Below are 22,433 nucleotides of genomic sequence, written 5' to 3'. Positions count from 1 at the left end.
CTTTCCCTGTCTGCTTGGCTTCTGTGAGTGAGATTTCATGAAATGAGGCTGAGCTGGCAGATTCCACCAGAAAGGACTCCTCTCAGAAGAATAATTTTTTGCCTCACTGACCTCATACGTGCCAAGTGTAGGACTTCAGACATAGGCTCTTAGTCAAATTGCAATTATTCTATGAGTCATTGAAACAAATTTGCAGGAAGCCATGCATTCTGGCAGAAAGTCTGAACTTTCCCTCCTAAATCCCGAATTTGTGACGTTTCAGAAAACTTTGCAGTACAATCAAAATGGGGCTTAATTGCCTCATAACACCAAAATACTCTTGCTTTCCTAAAACCACCCATACCACTTTCCAGTCTTCTCAGGATCCTGGTGACAGACCAGAGCTTCACAGCAGGGGGAGGTGCAAGGCAGGCAGAGGAGGACACTGCTCTGGTGCTCTCAGTCATCTGCAATGTGGCTGGTCCTGATGCAGCTGCAGCAATGGCAACTACCAAGCAAGCATCTTCAGCTGTGGGTGTGCCACTTTGGTACTACAAGGTGTCTGATGTACTTTCAGGCTGTTCTGAGCTGAAATTCCCATAAAAATAACTCAATGGAATCTAGCCCTTGCTCTTGAATAGATGTCAGCCACAGACACCTCTGGCTGTCACTGTACTGAGTATATCCCCCAGCGCATTCTGTTCCATTTATTTTCAAGTGTTTTGGTCCTTGATTTGAATATTCAGCTTTTCAGCAGGCATCATCAGCATGTCTTGCTCTCCTTTACATTCCTAGGGATAGCAACATTTTGTGGTTCCTAATAGAAGAACCTGTTTGAGAAAGCCCTGAGGTGATTTCCAGATGGAATAGGTTCTGCTTTTATCTTGGTACAAAGTTCATCCATAACTTTTAAAATGAGAATTCCCTTGTCCCTGGCTCAAACTTAGAAGGAATTGAACTGCAGAACGGACAATATATTTTCACTGTTTTGCACTTGGTGCTGGGACTTTTTCACAGAAGTTTCCAGGTCAACATCAGAACCCCTATTTGCTCATGATTAATAGAAAAGAACAGATATAGGGTGTCTCGTCTGACTAAACCATCTGTGACACTATGTCTTTTTATAGTTCACAGACAGATGATGCAGAATGTACCTTGTGTGTGGTAAGTGAGTGGGCTTCACTGGCATGCAGGGAGAGCAACCCTGAAAGTTGCAAGTGGCTTTAAATGTCATTTTGAACAAGCTTTCATTGCTTCTTACAAAACAGGTGGGTTGGTCCTCTTCCTTTCAGGCAACCACGTAGAGACAACGTCCTATAGAATGGAGCTACAAATCAAATACACTCACTGGTTTCCTTCAGTAACATCTTGTGAATCTCTCTTCAGGGACTTTTGGAGATGATGAACAAGACAATTTTGACATTGATTGCTTCAGCCAGCTGGAATTTAAGGATTCCTATAGCAGCCTGACCTGCAACTTTACAGAGCTGCCACCTCACAACACTAACTATACCCTGGCCCTGTGGTAAGAGCCGTCAGTCCATCCTTTCGTAAACTTCTGGGAAATGAAATGCTAAGCACCAGGGAGTCATGCTGACATATGCTGGGAAATAGGAGCAGAAAAGTTAGACAAAATTCTGTTTCAGAGTGTTTTACCAAGTTTAACTACTATATTCATCAAAGAAGAAGAGTTCACTGAAATAGAATATAACTCCCTAATAAAAAAAAATCAGTTGGAAGTATCTCTAAAGGGTGTTGTAATGTCTCCAATAGTCCTGATTGTGGCTCTCTTGCTCTGGAACACCTTTTCTTAGTAGTGTAGCCCAGCATGAAATTAAAGCATTTTTCCTTTAAATTAAATAATATAAAATAAATTTAAAAAAAAAAAAGACAATCCCTGTCCTTTATCAATTGAAAAGTAAAAATGTTTTTGAAGAGGCAGATCCTTTCCACAGAAAATTCTTTGGCAAGAAGGTTGACTTCTATTGAAGGGAAAAATCCTTCGTCTAGGTCAAAACAAAAATTAAGGAATTATCTTTGCATACACAGAAATGCAAAAAACTCATTAGAATGAGTATACAAAAACACAACAGTTACCAGACACATCAGTCATCTCCACTTCTCATCAAGGCCTTGAAACTCTTTTCCACCTTGTTTTTAGTTGACACATCTAACTGAAGAAGCTCAGATTTTGTTTCTTTAGCCTACTGCTGCTTTTCCTTTTGCCTGTTTTTCATGAAACAGAAAGTTGTGCTGCAGCCAGCAAAAGAAGCGGATTTTTTTTCTTTTGCAGCTTTATATTCTAATAGCTACTTTTTTTTTTTCAATCCAGTTAATTAGAATTCTTCTGTTTTCATAGGGTTTATTCTGGATTTTGATGGAAATTTTATGACAGTCCTCAAACACAGGAGTCACACAAACGGACAAACACACAGATACATTTCCACCTCTGAAACTGTGCCATATGACTCCTTCATGGCCTGGCTGATTGTTGACCCTGTATTTGCTATCACTTCAGTGAATAAGAAATTTCTCTTTACCTTCACTGACCATCCAAACCTATTGCTCTATATTTAAAAATGGCAGCAGTAAGATCATTTTTAAAGATGCAATGGTTTTTAACACATACATGTCCCATTTAATGATTACTTATTTTTTCTTGGAGGTGCCCAGGGCTGTTACTGTGACTCACGTCACTTTATTATTGTGCTTGAAGGCCCCGAAGTAAATATCAATATTTTAAACTCTTTGTGTGCATGGCATTTTTTCTTATTTCACATGAAGTGTCAGTTCAGTTAATGTGAATTGAGCAACCAGGATTCATACCTTCCTATGTTATAGTAAGACTGAGAAGAAACTAATACTGTGTCCCTTTGGTCAACAGTACCAAGGAAGACAGCAATTACGTGTGCTTTGATATGGAGAAACAGGAAGATGTGTATTTTTTACAATTCAGTGATATACTCTCAAATAAGGATATTTGCATGTTCTCTAAGATGAAGAGGAGGGTCTGCAAGAGTCTGATTGTAACTGACATTGGTAAGACACTTAACATTTTGGACATTTTTTGGACATTTTTCTTTTACTGGGGAAATAACAGCCCAGTGCAAAGCCTGAGCACTAATCTGGATGACATAGAGGCAATATAAAATATTGTCCTGACAGGGCATGGAGCCTGGATTGGGGTGTTGGCAGAGTGTGATGTTCCCGTGCTTTAAAACCAAACATGATTAATCTCCATTCAAAATGTGCAGCTAAATTATTTCTTATTGTAACACTGCCCAGACCTGGGCATAGACCAAATCATGCATATGGGCGAAGCAGTTGCTCCTGAGCTTGGATGAACTGTCAAGCAGGGACATTTTGTTCATTTCTTGGGGGCTTGTGCACTTTCAGGACTGACCACCTCAAGTCTATCATGAGCTTGATAGCACAGGGACCCCAAGGTTCCCAGATCTCACTTTTCACACCTTGCTTCTTGGTGGAGCCTGTTGTCTAATGAGGTGCTCAAACATCCTGCAGTGCAGAAGGGACACCAAGAGCCCATGAGCATCAAAGAGCTGAGAAACAGGGAATTCAGGGGAAGAGGGGATCCTTAGGACTTATCCCTCTTGGAAGCTGGTCTCATTGGAGGGCTGCAGAGAAGCCCATGTAGGGTAGCTCTATTCTGCTCTGGTGCCACATTGCTTTGCCTTCTTTTGGCAATAGGCACTGCAATATCCTTCTCGAAACATTTCTGCCCTAGTCAAATAGGTTTGTAATAGTCTTACACTACGGACAGTTTATGGGCCAGCCTGAGCCATCTCTTGTGAACTGTCCTTTAGAAATGGCTGGTACTCATGGAAGGATTAAATATTTGGGGGGTATAGAAGGAGTGGGCATTATTTCTGGTTATATGCATTTTCCTGAAAGGAGAGAGATGCGGGCTCTCTATTCCTGTGGGTGCAGATGTACTTTACAAGGCGTATTGAGCAAGCCTCAGCAGCACAGACACAGGCCTCTGCAGACCTCTGGCATGTCCAGCTCAGGCACAGCTTGAGGGGAGTCCCCAGATATGCCTTGTGGACTTGATGTACTTGCACGGACAGTCATTTGGTACCCTCCTCCTGCAGACAAGGCCAGGTGTGGGTACCCAGCAAGGGCCTGAAGCCACAGCCCCTCTGCTACATCTAACACTGTCGTACTTCATCCCTTTCAGAACATTCAGGTCTGGGGACCCCAACGTAAGAAGGATGTGGACCTGTTGGAGTGAGTCCAGATGAGGGCCACAAAGATGGTCAGAGGGCTGGAGCATGTCCTGTACAAGGACAGGCTGAGAGAGTTGGGGTTGTTCAGCCTGGAGAAGAGAAGGCCCCAGGGAGACCTTATAGCAGCCTTCCAGTACCTAAAGGGGGCTACAGGAGAGATGGGGAGGGATTCTTCATCAGGGAGTGAAGTGGTAGGACAAGGGGTTACAGCTTCAAGCTGAAAGAGGGTGGATTTAGATTAGATATTAGGAAGAAATTTTTTACTGTGAGGGTGGTGAGGCACTGGAAGAGGTTACCCAGGGAAGCTGTTGATGTCCCATCCCTCCAGGTGTTCAAGGCCAGGCTGGATGAGGCTTTGAGAAACCTGGTCTAGTGGGAGGTGTCCCTGCCCATGGCAGGAGGGGCTGGAACCGGATGATCTCTAAGGTCGCTTCAAAACCTAACCATTCTATGATTCCTCTGCCCTACTGCCCTGCTGGCCACTGGCAGTTGCGTCCATACTCTGTTTGTTCTTTCTTCCAGAGCAGTGACAGGTTTTGCCATGGGGATGGAGACTCGGAGCACTGGCTGAAGAAACTGAATTTCAGGTCTTCAATAGGTGCTAGTGCAGGGGTGGGCATGGTCAGGAATTGCTTTCCAAGACTAAATGTCAGATTCCTAGGAGGTGCCATCCGTGCTGGTCACACTGCTGCTCCAGCAGGTCAACACCAAACCCTTCTCATGACAGGGTGTAAGGATGACCCGGGGCTCAACATGAGGCTCACACAGCTCAGGCCAGCCCTTGCTCAAGACAGGTCAACCCACAGGGGTTGTAACTTGAAATGGACTTTTAAAATTGTTTTTCAAATCCTGCTTATTTTGTAGTAACATTGTTCTACTCCTGTTATATCCTGGTTTGTTATAATTTGCAGTTAAGCCTGAAGTACCCTTTGATATAAACATCACATACCAAAAGGAGGCAAATGAATATCTTATTCATTATAGTACCCCCCACTCATGGAAGAAATACTTAAAGGACAAATTAATACACCAAATAGCCTATCGGCAGGAAGAGGGCACTTGGAAGGTAAGTGGTGATGTATTGGTGAGCTTACACTACTTTCCGAAATTAAATGTTATCAGAAATACCAATGTCACATAAAACCCCACAAATCTGTATTTCTACAGTTCTCCAAATGAAAACTTGGAAAGGTGCAGTATTTGGCATTCAGAAATTTCATAATTCAAAACAATTCCAGCCCAAGAGCACCCCTGTCTGTTAGACACTTCTCTGGGCTAACAAAGTTTCTTTTATTTGGGTTTTGCGGTGGGAAGAGAAGACTGAGTGTTACTAGAGAAGCAGAAGGACCCTAAGTGGCTTGCTCCTTGCTATGGTGGTTTTGCTCTTATTTTCTGTGCTCATCAGTCAGTAAATTGTATGACTCCTTTTTTTTTAATTAGCAACAGTTTCTTCATGTCCCCTTTTCACTGAGCCTTTCCAGGCTTCTGTGCAGCCTTGCAGCTCTCTTACCCTCTGACCATGTTCCAGGCTGCAGCTGCCTATGAACTGTGTCTGCTCTGGGCTGCCCAGCTGCTGGGACCTCTGTGTCTCCTGTCACAAGCAGCCATGCAAACACTAGTCCACTTGGGGGGTGTTTGAAAGCATGGACTATACCTGGTTTTTACAGAGGGTACACAGGAGAACCGTAACTAGGAAAACAAAATGATTCAGGAAATCAAATACATTGAAATAAAGAGCACCAGAGCTGCACTCTGGGATCTCAGCTTCTTTCCTGTAACTGCTTTTTCAGAAGTTGTCTTTTTATGCCAGACAAATGTATTCCCCTCTTCCCCCCCTTCTGAGCCTTGCCAGGGAGGCATATATTTCCCACTGTAGTGTCAGCAAGTAGCAAAGCACAGTTAATACTTCCAGCTGTTTCCCAATGATCTTTTACTCAGAGTCAGTTTCTCTTCTCTATGCTGTTTGGACCACTAGCTGTTAAACTAGACTGACGCTCTGATGACCACCTTTACAATTAGCAAAGAGAAGGAACAAACAGCACAATACTGCAGCAACGCACTTGATCTGATGCATTTTGCTGAAACTGAAAGATCCTTTTCCTATGTTTCTTAGAAAAATAATTGGATCTTTTTTTATGTGTTTAGACAATAAAGTCACCATATCTTCAGGTAAAACTGCTGGGGAAAAACCTCGAACATGATGCATCGTATGAGGTCAAAGTACGTTCACAGCCCAATGGAGACTATTTTAACGGCACATGGAGTGAATGGAGTGCTTCCAAGAGCTTCAGGACCACAAAAGAGCAGCACTCCACGGGGAGCTGTAAGGGCAGAAACCACTTTGGTCCACATGTCAGAATGCAGAGCTAGGGGCCCCTGGCTCCCTGGCCAGCCCCAGAAGCAGTGGTGATGAGAGCATGGGGAGGGAAGAGCACATGGCCGCAGCATGGTCAGCCCTCATGGGCACCAGGCACCCCAGAGGAGGTGACCCAGAAAGTGGCTGTGTCAGTCTGATCTGGGGCTGATTCTCCCCGTGAAGTTAAATCTCACTCAGGGGAGATAAGATCGGATGAAATGCTGCTGTAAGGGCATGAGGGGGGTGCAAAGGGAGGTGAAGGCTGTCTCACTCCTTGCTGCCTGCTGATGTGCAGGGAGAAGCACCAGCTTGCACTGAACATTTCAGGTAGGGCACAAAGAGCTGTGAAACAGGACCCATTTCAGGGCCCTGGATTTATATGTGGACATGGCACTTTAATCACAAATGCCATATGGGATACAATCTCATCATTGCATTTGTAACCATGAACAATCCTTGTGGTCCTTGGGGTCCCTTCAGTCCCCAGGGGCACCTCAGCATTATGTGTGTTGGAAGTCACTCCAGTGCTGCAGTAAAAATGCAACAAGTTGTAGCTTCAACACACTGGAGGTTACAGCAGAATTTGAACTGCTTTAATCCAACCTGAGAACCCAGCTTGGAGCTCAGCCAAATGCTGATGCTCTGGCAGCCTGCGTCTTTCCTCTTTCAGGGAGGCAGGTGAAAGGAACCACTGCACCAGTCCAGTGATAGGCAAGTGCAATGCTTGGCATTAATTCCTAATTTATTGTCTGAAGAGACATTACTGTTACAGTGCCTTAACAGTGAGGCATTTACATGCATTGGCTCATGTTCTTTCTTTTTCTTTAGCTAGTAGTGTGGTCTTGGTTATACTCTCCATCTTGGGATTCGTGCTGTCTGTTGTCATGATTGTCCTGATTGGAACTTTTTGGGAAAACAGGTAATGTGTGAAGAGACCTTCATATCAGAAAAAGTGTTGGAAGCCAATCCTGTTCTAACAAGATTGACAGTCTTATTGCTTTCCCTGTTATACTTATGAACTATTCTCTTTCCATATCGGGTCCTCTGTATGAAGCCAAAGGCAGTCTAAGAGTAGAAGTGAGCAATACAAGAGAGGGGGTTGGCAGGTGGAAGATGACCTGCCACTTTAAGCAAGCTTCAGTCTTGGGCTCCAAACACTGGGACCTTTGGGGAGCTGAAGTCACCAGGAAACACAAAGTCAGTGTCACTGTGGAGGCAAATTTTACTCAAAAGCTTCAAGCAAGATCCAGAAAAGAAAGAAAACTGTGGGTTTTAGTAAAGTTCCAAGAGGTGTGGAAATGATATAGGGGGGGAGATTGCCCCTTTCCCTTTCATAGGCTGAGTCAGCAAGGTGTTTGCTCTGCAGTGCTTTTGGAAGCAGCAAGACAGAGCTCTCTGCAACAAGGGCTTGATAGCATGAGCCACCAGACCAGGTGGGTCCACATCCAGCTGTGTGGCAAAGCCAGGCTCTACATCCAAAGCGGTCATGGCAGAGGTGGGACTGGAGATACAGTCACTACACAGACAGGCCTTTATCTGCATTGTTTTTTCCTTATATATTGGCTACACAGCAGTAGGCCAGATAACTGTAAATATATTTTTAAATACATGGCTATGTATGCTTATACAGAATAGATAGTTGGTTGACAAGTTTAAGAAAATGAACAGAAATGTAGGTAGTCTGGCAAAAACCTGCATGTGAAGTGAAAAAGTACTAAGTTTAACCATAGGAGACGAACCTGTTGCAAGGCAGAAAGCCCAGGGTTATTCGGTGGCATTCCGAGCAGCCCATCCATGATGTCCAGCTCCACTAATGTCCAGAGAGATGGCTGCATGTGAGCTGCTTTTTGGGGACAATATTTGGGCTGTGCCAACTCCTGAGTTACAGACAAGGATCGCCTGGGAATGTACTAGTTGAGCCCAGTGAAAACATGCCAAGAACAATTTTAATAATTAAACATTTTAGACACTTGAGTCTTCTGCCAGGGAATGCCCCCTAGTGTTGTTTTATTTGCAAGTGTACATGTGGCTTGAGATTTCTAGCTCTTGCTTTTTACTATTGCTGAGCACCTGCAGTTCTCTAACTTTACTAGAAGTTCTGTGTACATAAAACTGCTGAAAAAACAGGCTTTTAGATGGTAAAACTTTTCAACCCCAGAGGTTTCCCTTTAAAAAAAAAAAAAAAAAAAAAAAAAAGAGGGTTTTATACGTGTGTGCATATGTACCCATATATACAGATACAGGAAATGAAACATAGACTCATATACATCTATAGCTCTATTTGTATCACTGCAACATCCAATGTCAGTTGGGCAATATTCTCTAGATGCATCATAGCTGATGGTTTTCAGCAGCACAACACAAGAACTTTGCTAATTAAGGCAGTAAAATGAGACTTGTGGGACAAAGCTACAATTCAGATATCTGAAGCACAGATAGCTGGCCAAGAAGTGCGACAATATGCAGTTCTTTGACTAATATAACGATGCAGAGGCAAATATCAGCAAACTTGCACTTTAACCACAGCATCTTTTTTCACTTGCAGAAATGGTTTTCCTCATGCAAAATGCAGTTAACACAACTAGATGCAAATGAGATCTTTGCCAGGACAATTTGCTGCTTTTCTAGTACTTAGTGAAGTCTTCCTTTAACAGTGACAATTTGTGCACTCAAAAGAACAATGACTATTCGGTGACTTTTCCAACTCCTCTTCTCCTCCTGTCTTTGTTTTATTCTGAGACTTCTCTGTGTTATTCTGGGTAGTGCAAGCCAGCCCTAAGGCTTTGTGAGATTAGTACAAATGATGCAATACAAACCCCTCATATCTCAGCATGTCCCTCTTTGGCTGTTGTTGAACCCCTTTTTCTCTACTGTTGTTGTTTCAGAATCAAGCCTGCTGTGTGGCCAAACCTGCCTGACCATAAAAAAACGCTGGAGCAACTGTGCAAGAAGCCAAAAAATGTATGTACTTCTGCTGTCACTTTCACCTAAGCATAGACTATTGGGACCAAAACTAACACTCATGACAGACAGTATGTGCTGCATGAACTGGGACATCTTTCAGAAATGACTTCTACATTTCACTGAAGAGAGCCCACATTTGCACAGGCAGATGCTAGTCAAGGGTATGGAAATAACAGACAATTCAACTCGTGACTGAGCTTTGACTTGTGCAAAGTAACTACAGAGGGCTGGAGAACTTGATATATGAAGAAAGGTTGAAGGAATTGAGTTTGTTTATAGAAAAGAGGAAGCTCGGGGACAGGAGTACTAATCAGAACCTTCCAATACCTAAACTGTAGCTAGAGGGAAGGTGGAAGTCCTCTCTTCACAAGGCTGCGTGATGACAGGACCAAAGGCAACAGGCACGTGTTGTTTCAGGGTGAACTTCATCTGGGTATAAGAAAAAAAGTCTTTTTCTGTGAGAGCAATTAAACATTGAATAGGTTTCCCAGAGAAAAGGCAGATTCTCCCTTGATGGAAATGTTCAAGGCTTGGCTTAATAGGGCCCTGGATAACCCAACTGAGGTCCTGCTTCTGGCAGAAGTTTGGACCACTTGGACTCCAGAGGTCCTTTCCAACCAAGACACTTTGGTGATTCTATGAAGCAGTGCTCATGGGGCTGGATGGGGCCCTTTGCAAACGCCTCTGGTGGTGCCCAGGTAGCCTTACACATCCAGCAGAATTGCTCATACATGGTACAGCACATGAGCTGCTCTGACAGATAAAGACAGGTGGACAAATATTATAAACTGTAAGGTGTAGGATTAATACATTGCCTTAATACTCTATGTCTGGTGCATTTTTTCACTAGGAAAGCATTGCTCTGTCCAGTTGGTACATTATTAGCATGTTCTTAATTCACTAAGAGGTCTAAGACAACTCTCCTACAACCCAAGCTTGTCCAGTGCAGGTATTCCTAATATGTTTCAGGAAGTTGTGGCAAAATGTTACTTCTCTCTCTGATAAATTAGGAAGGTAAAACTGAAAGGAACTGCCTAGGTCGGCACTCTCATTCCTGTGAAATGACAGGTGTGCAATAAATGTGTGGCTCAGAAAAATCTCTGAAACACCAGTTCACCATTGTGTAGAGCGTACAAAGCTCTCCAAGGGTCTTGCCTGCAGGAACCACAGGAGGATTCAGATTAATATGGAAAAGGATTTTAAGCCATGTGATAGCTTATTCTCCACTAACCTATTGTTCAGCCTCCTCAGGATTACTTTCAGTGTTAAAGAAATAATAAATATACTTTAAAAATCAAATTAATTTTCAGCTAACCTTTTGTGTTAAGCTAATACCCACTGTTAACCGACCGTGCTGTTCCCTTTGCCATGCAGAATTTTGATATAAGCTTTAACCCAGAGAGTTTTGGTTATGTTCATATCCATAAAGTGGATGGCATTCGAGCAAAAGCTGAACTGGAAAATTTTCTGCGTCCGTCAACTGCTCCAGAGACAAACCTTCCAGAAAAATTTAGGACTGGGTCAGACCTAAAGATCCCTGTGATGACAGACAAAAGGAACCTAAACCTGTCTGTGACTTATGGAGGAATCTGGCCAGCTGAAGCCCTGCACAGACTCCTGGGCACCAGCCAGTTTGCAGTCACCGAAGCAAACTGCGACTCCAGCACGTACAAGTTGTGCCACAGCAATGGCATGCCTCTGTGCAATGATGGTTTCAACCTCTCCTTCACTCCTACCCAAGATCCCTCTGGCCAGCCTGGACCAGAACCACTAAATGGTGACACCATACCCCAGATGCCACCTACCAGTGAAATGAGGTCACCAAACAACGAGGAAGCCTATGTCACAATGTCTAGCTTCTACAGAAATCAGTAAGCCTCACAGTAATGACAGCATACAGTTTTTTCTCTAACACAAGCAGGACCTGACACTTTCTGTTTTGTTTTCCTGCATCCTGTGACAGTGGGTTCCCACCTCCACAACACACCCTGCTCACAGTGCAGCGCTTTACCTGCAAGGAAGTGGGCTCTCCCACGTTTCAGTGATAAGTGGCCTAACCTCCGCTCTCAGTATGCCAGTAGCAATCTCCACTGCAGCAGAAATTAAATTTAATTCGACCTGACTTGAATCTTCAGATCTGATTAATCCAGAGCAATGACACTGCACTCACAGCTGAGGATCACAGCATGTCTTATTGAAGTTAATGAACTCTTCTGTTAACCTCTTGGTTGCAGAGTTAAGCCCTTATTAATGCCTCAGCAAGAAATATGGCAACAAATTCAAGTTAAGTAGAATCCAATATCTTTTAAACACCAGTAGGTCAAAAGTAACTCCTCTGCAGTCAGTAGAAATCCATGAGATTGCAAAACACCAATAAATGAGAGGTGTTATCAAGCATTAGTTACCTGGGGATTCAGGCTTGGTCACTGCAAAGGGAGTTTGCTGAGCCCCCAGGAAAAAAGGCACATGGACTCACTTTAGGAAGATGTTTTCTCAGACTGATTTTTTTTTTTTTTTTGAGAGAGAGAGAGATTAAAACAAAGCAAAGCGTTACATGCCACTACTTTTTGCTCTTGGTTAAGATCTGCCCCGGAGACAATTTCAGGATCCACAGGTACTTATGTTAGCACTATATATTAATTATCTTCAGTGTTTCATGTACGAGCAATGTTTAGCTAAGAAAACAAAACAAAATCAATTAAAAGCAAAGTCACATATCTTCCTATAAACTGAACTGGGCCTGTAAAATATATGATGCTGTCTTTCTCTGCAGCTCTTGTACAAACATCAGTGCAGCATGCAAGTACTTTCCACGGCAGAAGGGCTGAGCAGGCAATATTTGTTTACTAGCATTATTCCCAATAGCTGTAACTGCATGAGAATACTTTTAATTTGGCCAGGTAAATTTCTTATGCAATGTCTGACCTAGGAAGACAAATGGAGTATCATGGATCCCGCCAGTGACCAGAACATCTAAATTTTTTTTTAAACTGTAAGCGCCTGGAGACAACATTTATTTTTTTTCTATATTATGACCGAGGAAGGCATCCTGTCCCTCCCATTCACCTTTCACTGGACTCTGTGCCCAGCTCTAAGGGGTTCCCCACATGCAGAGATGGGTGAGCCGCTTCACAGTCCCTCCGGGATGCTGCACTTTGCAGAGCAACATGCTTGGACAGAAAGCTGCTACAACAACATGGTTGCATGACAGCCAAGCAGTGTGGCCATGGGAAATCCAAGCTGCTTTGCTGCTGTCTGGGATTGGGGCTCATCTCATTGTGCAGTCTCAGTTCCTCTGGCTGCTTGAAATCCTCCTTTATCAAAACATATTCACATTCCCAGAGTCTAAGGGTGAAAAGAGTCCTCTCTCATCCTCAGAGCTGCTTGAATTTGACTGGCAATAATCACTGAGATGTCACTATGTTTGATGCAGCCTGCTAAGCAAAAGCAGCGGTCCCAAGACAGCACTCCACCTTCTCCAGCTCCCACTGAAAGCAGGAGAACCCTCAAATGGGGATGACCTTATGGTCCCTGTGTGCAAAGGGGCCAAGGATTTGGTTCAAGGTGTTCCAGTGATATTTTACAGAATGGTTTTTATTTCTGTTTCTCACCAAATGAAACATTGATTAATGCAAGAGAAAAAGATGAAAGCCCTGGACATTCATTTGCTTTGTAATGCTTGTATTTCGTTTTGAAAAGAGCTGCTGGTAATGCTCACACTGTGCTGACCTGCACAGTGCAATCGTAGATGCAGACAAACTATGCTGGAAAGATACCCTTTTCCAGTGACAAACAAAAAGGGGATAGAGGAAGAAGCAAAAGTGCATCAGAAAAATCCTGTACAGTATGTGCTATGCTTGTTTTGAACTCATACACACATTTTTAAGGATTAAAAGGGACACTATTTAAACAGTAAAGTGTTCATGTGTAATAATGTTTCTCTTTGTCCAGAAAGGTATACTGTTCTTAAATATAGGAAAAGTAGTAGAAACCTGATGTTTATTTACTTTAATCACTCTGAAATAGTTACATTTTTCCTATGTAGTACTCATTTTTGCATAGCTGCTAATGTTTAAACATTAATTCTGTTTTCTGTGACTTATTTAATTAGACAACATGTAATCTTAGTTTTATAAAGTTTTTACTATATTAAAATGACATGGCTATTTGCATGACCTATTTGTGCTGCTCTAATTCAGTTTTCTAATGTACATCTATCAGGAATAGGGCTTACGCTGCCCTGGCTGAAATTAAGATGACTCCAGGGGCTCTACCTAGCTTCAGGCAGTTTAAATCCCAAATAATTCTGGACAGCTCAGAGGCCTGAAAGCACTGTAGGACACCAGCAAGCATCACCCTCTCTTCATCGCTGCCACCACCCTGCAAGCCAGGGAAGCCTCTCTGCAGCTCCAGTCACTATGTTTTGGACTGGGCATGCCTTTGTTCATCCTGACTCCAACTGCCAGCCCAGCCCTTGTTACCTAGAAAACACAGAGGTAACAGCTCTGGCAATCAGGTGGGTGAAAACAATCTCCTGCCTATGTAATCACTTAGGTGAGCCAGAAGCTCTGCCCATGTCCCTGTTTGCAGCCGTGAGTCTGCACCACAAACACCAGCACAGGCAAAAAACCTTCAGGCTTGCAGTAGCATATGTATGCCTACAGTAAGTCAAATTCCTATACAGGCTGTGTCCCCTGACATGGTACTTCATTAATACACTGACATGACAAATATGCAACTAATTGAAAACAAAGCAGCCCTTTGTTAAGCATCTTTATTGCCATGTACCTCTTCTCAGTGGAGGATATCAGCTAACTCATGCCAGATGCAGGGTTACTTTATCCCGGGTGTGCAGCTGGGCACACAGTGAAGCTTATCCAGAAGAGGGTATTTCTGGGAGAGCAGCACTGAGCCCAGGCAAATTGAGGAGGGTTAGAGGTTAGCCTCAAGGTTTCTGAAGGACTCTGGCTCCCAGAAACAGCCATGAAACCTGCTCATTGAACCACATCCAACTACTGCCAAGCCAATGACATCAATTTGGTCATTACAGTGGTGTTCAGTCAAGTCTTGTCAGGCTGAACTTTCACAAGCACTAAGCTCCTCCCAGGTAACTCTGGGGATTAGGTTGCTCTGCAGCATGCAGAAGCCAGCAGTATCCTTCACTCTGACAGTCTGGCCTGAACTATGGGAGCTATCCCTTTTGGAATAATTGGTCCCTGGCTATTTTGCACGTGCTGAGTACCAATATTTCAGTGGTCTTAGTTTCAGCATTCCTGAACACCATATGTAATTTTAGAGCTACAGACATAAATTCGATGGGTGTCTACAGATATAACAACTGTCAGCTTTCTTCTGGAAAAAAGAAATCCAAATATGCATCAAAGGAAGAAACACAAACACTTTTGGTCCATGGCCCACTTTTAGATGTGTAGTACATACACAAAGACACAGCCACAGCTATATCTTGACAACACTACACTGGGTCAGGACCAAGTACTTTCCTTATCCTAGGAGACTCAGTTTCCCCCATAGCTGTTTGCAAATTCCCATCTGAATAGACATCTGCACAGGGGTATAGCTGAGCTTTCAAATACTTCATGCACCTTCTTTTTTGCAGCATTCCTCCTCCATGCTTTGTGCCTCCTGTGCTCACACCCAGCTGCACACACAGAAAGAGCTTGGTGACCCTGGCTCATATGTGGCCGGCAGCTGCCAGCTCCTTTCTCTGCACATGCTCTTCAGGTTCCCACTGCCTCTTCTGCCCTAGTGGTACAACACAGCCTATCTCCCAGCTTAATTTCTCCCCCTGTCTATGTGCAGCACATTTGCACTATGCAAAAAACTCCTAGAAGAATACAAATGCTAGTCCATGAAATAAAGTAAGTTTTTTGTTAGTTATAACACTGAGTCACAGTCTAGTTTTAATGATGCTGAAAAATGTTAACAACCTCCCAAGGCGGTACTTGTCCCCTGTTGAATTTATTAGTTTGTTTACCAAATCTCCTCCTCTTGTGCATGTTCATTAGACAGGCTGATAAAACACACAAAGATGTGCTGTGTGTGTAGGTGGGGTGGTAGAAGACTGGATAAGTGTGGAGAGGCAGAGGAACTGTTTCCGCCAGGGCAAAGGAATGGTTAAATCTGTGTGATGTGCAGTAGAGTCTGGGCCATGCAACAAATGGTGAAGGGATGACCTGGCCGCTGCTGCTGCAAGGACACACATCAGAATTCAGGGTATTTTTAGGCAAGCACAAGCTGACCATGAAGCCATCCCTTCTGTCAGCAAGTGACCTGGTGATGCTGGCAGGATGTTTCTGCAGGGCAGGAGTTCAGGTCATTCTAGGCTTCTCAGCAATCGTGTTTATTGACTTGAAGACCTGTGTTTAGACAGCACTACTGCAGTGCTGCAGCCCTGGGGGAATAGCAGCAGGTTTTTGTAGTCAATATGCTTTCAGGTAGTGGTCAATTTGGTTGTGGGTTTCTGAAGCTATTCTTTAAAACAAGGTAAAATGGAGACTTACCAACTCTCTGAAGAATTATTTTAGGGTCAAACAGTTCCTTATTACTGTGATCATGAAGCCTCCCAAATTAGCACTCCTGTGTGGGACAGAACATTGGCAAAGCAAATCTAATAGACAGACACGCAAGAAAACAGCTGATGATGCTGGGAAAGGCAACTGCTAATTTATACAGACTATCCCATCCCTTTGCTCACTTGGTGGCTGTAGATTGCAGCAAGGCTGGCTATTCCTTGGCTTTTAAGTGCCACCTGTTGAAGCGTGAAGCCAGATGTCAGGGTCCAGCACTGGGATGCTTGCTGGGATTATCAAATCATGCAGCTCTTAAAACGTCCCTCAGACAGGAACTGGGGAAAAATCAAACCTGCAACACACTGAACAGTGTTTCACTGGTTTTAGTCTCTGATCCCAAAGAAGTTGGGGCGAATGAAAACAAAAGTCAGAGTTTCCAGGATTTCTTCATCATTAAAATGAAGTAGGCATCATTGTCCACAGAAGCACTAACTCCAGAATAGTAGTTCAAAAATTCATCTTTTGTAACCTAAGAATAAGAAAACTGGAGTTTACAATGTGAGATGGCTATAAACTGTGGCCCAGAGCAAAATGTTTATGTAACACATTGCCATATTTTGCAAATACTTATTTAGCATGTTCTGGAGAAGTCTGATTTTTAGGTCAGACCATGCTAATCTGACATTAGGATGTGTTGCTGCAGTGAGCTCTCACACAGCATTTGGTCCAATGACCCTGAGGTCAATGGATTGAGCTTCTTGCATTTGGAGGAAGAATTGTTGATATGTCCTGGAAAGATGAATATAAGAACATTTTTCTGGTTTTTGACTGCACAACTTAGATGTCGCAATGAAGTTAGGTTAGTCCAACGTTAGCACTATTTACCGTATGAATGCGAAAAGCCCCAAAAGTTAGTCAAGCAATAAAAAATGAGAAACAAAGCAGAAAAACATTGGTGGAAATGTCTAAAGGAATAAAGGTATGCCACAAAGTCAGAGCTTCTCTAAAGCAATATGCTTTTTTCCCCCCCACAGATAATGTACATAAGCAAAAAACAAAACAAAACAAAACAAACAAACAAAAAAACAAGAAAACAACAAAAAACCCAAACACAGTAAATTTTGAACGCTAAAATACCAGTTGAAAGAGAAAAAAAAAAACACCTTAATTGCAGGTTTGGGCAAAAATATCATGTTCTCAATTTAAAAATACCGGGTTTATCACTGGAAAATAAACACTGCTCACGCTTTATCACAATATCTGCTTTTCCACAGAAAGCCAGGCTTGAGTTAACTTTCACAAAACATTGCACTTCCTTTCTTTCTCACTTTTCCTACTTGCCAAGACATTAAACACAGTCTGGATCCTATTCCTATTCTCCAGCTGCAGCTCCCTGCAGGAGACATTGAAAGCTGGGAGGAAGCCTGGGTCCAGGTTTTGTCAGAGATGGGGCTGCCGCACCAGGGGTCAGCTGCAAACCAGCGAGCCGAAGCTTTTGCATTCTACAGTGCCCCTGTCTCCTGCAGCCTCTGTTGACGTGAGAGCTGAAGAGGTGCTAGAGCCGAAACTAGTACTCACTTTGAAATCACGGAAACTTCAAACTCAGCTGGGGCAAACCAGTATGGCCTGGGGCCGCTTCAAACACTTAGGTTGCTCACAGCCACCTGAGGACTTCTTGTTAAGTAGAGCCCACTAGGAAATCTTCTTTCTGCTCATCCCTTCCTCCTGAGCTGGCCATGTGAAAGGATTTCCAAAGAAACAGGACAAGCTATAGTCATAGCGGAAGTCACAGAATGTGGGCACCTGCTGACAGCAGCAGGTTGCTCTCAGCATCATCTGTTTTACCAGGGAAAGCTGAGCCTGCTGCTGCTACTGCTGCTGCTGCTCCTGATGTGGAGGACAGAAGCTGGAAGGCAATAATAACCAAAACTACTGGGCTTGCTCCTTCTGCCAGCCAGTGACAGCAGAGACTGCAAGCCCAGCTCTGGGATGGAAAAGCTCTGCTCTGCCCACGCGGCTGCAGAGGTTTGAGGCAGTACGGCGTAAAAGCTGCTACATAAAGGCAAGCTGGCTTTTATACAGCAATGTGCGCAAGTGGTTTCATCTGCAAAAAACCTCAGCCGCTTCATCTGCCTCTGCCAAGACAGCTTTGTGCCAGGAGACCAACAACATTAATCAGATCTCTGAATACACCTTATGGTCTAATTTCAAGAATATATGCCAGTGAGTGGGGCTTACATCAAAACTCAGTTGCTTGAACCAGAAATTTATGCTGCAGGAGAGAGCATGAGATAAACAAAAATTCTGGACCATATCAAGCCAAAAAATTTCCCTCCAGGACAAAAACATAAAGGCACTAAAGCACGCTAGGGGCAAAACCAAAACACAGTAAAGGATGCTGCAGGAGTGCTACCTTTCACTGGGGAACATGCCAGAGGGAGAGGCTGTCCCCTGCCTCCCTGCCCCCATGCCTTGTGCTCTTTCAGAGGGGGTCACAGAGATGCTCTGATGGCTCAGGTAGGGATGGGGAGTTGGGGGACAGTTTTGGAGGAGGCATATGGGAGTCTTTTCCCTCTACGAGGGACCACAGGGCTCCATCAGCATTTCTGGAGCAAGCTCCGGTGCTGCCTGGCAGGGAGGGCAGAGCTCAGCCTTGCTAAGGTGCTGTGCCATGGGGTGCAGGCAAAACCTCCCACCTCTGGTTTGGCCCACAGACCTGCAAACTCATATGTTCCTATGGTTTATGCCATCCTGTTTAGCATCTGTTGCACAATCAGAAAGAAGAAATAGTGCTTCAAATGTGAAGCACCAACCAAGATCTGACAATCTTGATGCTAGTGCCAGATATGATCGCGTGCATTGCCACCTATCTTCCAGTATCTGCTGTGTGCGCTGTGCAACCACAGACTAGCAGGACAGCCTGCATCACCATCTATCTCCAGCATCTGCTGGGTCTGTAACCAGCACAGAGCAGCCTGCAGCTGAACATGGGCACTTGAGCATCATTTTCAGCTCTTGCAGATCACAGTGCAGCAGCCGCAGCAGACAGGCACAGTGAAATGCTAAGGGGTGGCTCTGGTCACCTGCTGTTAGCCCTGATACTCCTTCATGTCTGGGTCAAATCCCTTTAACTTGTCTTTAACCTCTGCAAAGTGCTTCCACGGTATCTCAGGCATGTGTGCCCATTATGTCATTATGGCTGCATGTTTGCTAGTAGACGCTTACCCACGTAACAGTTGATGCAGTGCCTGTGTTTATTCCATAAATTTACACATGTATTAGTCAAATGACATTTCTTGCAGCACAGGTTCCAATTTGTGCACTACAGTATCTGATTACAAGTGAAAAATCACTTGTTAGTCTTTCCCAGATTATATCTTTTTCCTGAAAGCAGTTATCTTTTACCTGTTCTGCAGTTACCAATTTTTATTCAGGTTTCTTTGGGAACAACTCTGTTCCCAGAGAGGTGAAAGGAACCTTTGCCGCTGACTTTGAAGGAATGTGAAAACAGCCCTTGGAAATGTGCTTCATACAAATTTCAAAATTACTACACTGTGAAAAATGTCCTCCTGATACTGAGGAACATCCAGTGAGAAAATGAATCACAGAATCATAGAATGGCCTGGGTTGAAAAGGACCTTAAAGATCATCTAGTTTCACTCCCCCTGCTGTGGGCCGGGTTCCCAGCCACTAGACCAGGTTGCTCAAAGCCTCATCCAGCCTGGCCTTGAACACCTCCAGGGATGGGGCATCCACAACTTCTCTGGGCAACCTCTTCCAGTGCCTCACCACCCTCTGCATGAAAACTTTCTGCCTAATATCTAACCTAAATCTTCCCTCCCTTAGCTTAAAACCATTCCCCCTCATCCTGTCACTATCAATCCCTGTAAATAGCCGCTCCCCCTCCTGTTTACAGGCTCCCTTCAAGCACTGGAAGGCTGCAATGAGGTCTCCCTGGAGCCTTCTCTTCTCCAAGCTAAACAAGCCCAGTTCCCTCAAACTTTCCTCATAGGAGAGGTGCTCCAGCCCCTCTGATCATATTTGTGGCCCTCCTCTGGACCCGTTCCAAGAGCTCCACGTCTTTCTTGTGATGTCTGCACACAGGCAGACCGAGCAGCCAGGAGCCCCCCTGAGGGTGCCAGGAGTGCATCGGCTGTGGCTCTCACCAGCAGGACAGGCACTGAGCCCTCCCACCAGGATGAGAGGGTCCTTCAGGTCCCCACACAAAACCTCATGAGTCAAGCTCAGTGCAGAAATCTCACCCTGGAGTTCTGAGCTTTCCCCAGCCATCACAGGCTCTGGCTAAGGTTCCTGGAGGCTGGTGAAAAAGTTTCTGATGGTTTTAAAAAAGCATGCCTGCTTCCAGTACCCCTCCTTCCGTCTGAAAAGGTATATTGCATTTGGGATCATATAAAAACAGAAGTATTAGCACTGTAAAGACAAACTGGTTGCAGTTATTCAGATTAAAATTTCCACTGCACTCGATTAAATGACAGCACAACAGATCGCAGTGGGGTTTGAAGACAGGAGATAACATGTCAGAAGGAAATTGTTTTTTCATTTTGTGATTACCACAGTCCATTCACATTATTTTCTCTTTGTTTCAAACATGGAAGACAAATAACATGACCCCCTGTTGTGGAGCCAATTAATATATGAAAAATAAATGGATTTTACTCAAGCTGCCAGGACGTGTACAGACGCTTTTTGACTACAAGCTTGTTTTTCACATAAGGTATGTTGGCACTTCAGTAGTAAAGACTCCTCTTACGATTGATGGCAATCACAAAGAGACTCTTTCCACTAGTTTCCAGCGTCAGCCAGTACGCAAGTTTCTGGAGGCTTACAGATCAAAGAAAACAATTGAGTTTGCACATCCTTTACTAAGGAATTGCAAGCAGCTATTGTTCATACTGAGATAATGGCTGGACAAAACAGAAGTGGAGTTTGCATGGGATCTGAACTGCAAGCACTCAGGACTTCAGTGTTTGAACTGTTAGCAGTCCAAGCTAAGTAAGAGCTGAGACCTGACCTGTCAAGCTCTTTTGAAGGTCCAGTATGTCAGCCTGAACTGTTTCTAGCTGGCTGCCAACCTGGAATGGAGCAAATGCTGCTGTACACAAGCCATTTATTCTCTTCTACAGCAGCAGCAACTCATTCTGGGAGAGCAGCAGGGTGATGTGAGAGAAGCAGAAAGAAGAAGAAAAAGGAAAAGAAATCAAGGCAGGAATAATTAGACAATATTTGCTCCCACCCCCCTTCTTTTTTTTTTTCTTTTTTTTTTTTTTTTTTTTTTTTTTTTTTTTTTTTTTCCTTACAGTTCCCTTTGTACACCTTTTCCCCATTCTGGGAAAAGGACAGACGCCAGAACTGAGATAGTCTTATTGGTGTGATCAGGAAGGCAGGTTCCCATCCTTTTTACAGCATCAGAACAGAAGATGACAAGACAAGAAAATTACAAGTTTTTGAGTTCCCAGAAAGTTCCCTGAAGTCATAGCTTGGTCATAAACCAGTATAAATACAAAAAGTAGTAAGCAACTTTTGGTGTAGGTGTGTACAGACAACAGCTAGTAGACTGGTGAATGTTCCAGTAGCAGTGAGAAGAAGACACTGTAACTCATGCATGCCCTTTAAAGAAAAAATTTAGTGAGATGATCTCACAGTACAAAAAGAAAGAAATAAAGGGGGAGGAAAAAGTTCTAAGCAGGCCCACAGAGGTTTGAATCAAGGCATGCACAGGAAAGCTGAGCTGTAAAGCATGGAAAAAACAGGGCTTTAAAGATCCTTTTGCATTTAAACTGGTCCCTATCTCTCATTCTTGATTTGTTTTTGCCTCCAGCCTCCTGGCACTGGGAACTTACATGTTCCCAGGAGCGATCTGAGCAGTTGCTCCATCGGACAAGTGAGACCCAGGAAGACAACAGATGCTGCAGTGGTACAGGCAAGAGGGCTATGTGGCCCTCCTGGGACAGGCTTCCTCACATTTATAACAGTCTGCCCCAGATCACCACCCTTCCAGAATATTTCAGTTTCCTCCTGTTGCATCTTTTGTCGAACAGAGATGTATCTAATGCTGGAGGAGGGGGAGCCTCAGAGACCTACTGCAGACGTCTGAGAAGAAAGGAGCAGCTGGTCTCAGGAAAGAAAAGATATGTCAGGGATGCAGGAAGAAAAGGGACAGAACTGTGGAGCAGCTGTTTGACAGATTTGCTCTCTGACTATGCTCCGATCCCCCGAGGCTGGTCAAAGCATCTGGGGATTATGTCTCTAGATTGACTGTAATTGGCACAGTTACTGGAAGCTGTTAGTATGGAAAATGTTGTCCACACACACAATCATGGGAACCTACAGAACACG

The 22,433-nt window shown here is 43.9% G+C and overlaps 1 protein-coding gene across 1 annotated transcript in view; it reads left to right on the top strand.

The window, feature by feature from the left end:
* Nucleotides 1–11,421, top strand: part of IL7R (interleukin 7 receptor) — a 15,925-nt gene extending 4,504 nt beyond the window's left edge. Inside the window, exons 2-8 of the mRNA XM_010082979.1 lie at nt 1,366–1,504; nt 2,864–3,018; nt 5,138–5,292; nt 6,372–6,549; nt 7,411–7,501; nt 9,468–9,543; nt 10,921–11,421. Coding sequence (XP_010081281.1) covers nt 1,366–1,504; nt 2,864–3,018; nt 5,138–5,292; nt 6,372–6,549; nt 7,411–7,501; nt 9,468–9,543; nt 10,921–11,421 — 1,295 coding nt within the window. The remainder of the gene's footprint in view (nt 1–1,365; nt 1,505–2,863; nt 3,019–5,137; nt 5,293–6,371; nt 6,550–7,410; nt 7,502–9,467; nt 9,544–10,920) is intronic.
* The last annotated feature ends 11,012 nt before the right edge of the window (nt 11,422–22,433 follow it).

This window comes from Pterocles gutturalis, unplaced genomic scaffold, assembly GCF_000699245.1.
Source record: "Pterocles gutturalis isolate BGI_N339 unplaced genomic scaffold, ASM69924v1 scaffold7850, whole genome shotgun sequence".
NCBI classification, from domain to species: Eukaryota; Metazoa; Chordata; class Aves; order Pterocliformes; family Pteroclidae; genus Pterocles; species Pterocles gutturalis.
Note: the sequence above shows the minus strand (reverse complement) of the source record. Positions and strands in the feature narration are given on the sequence as shown.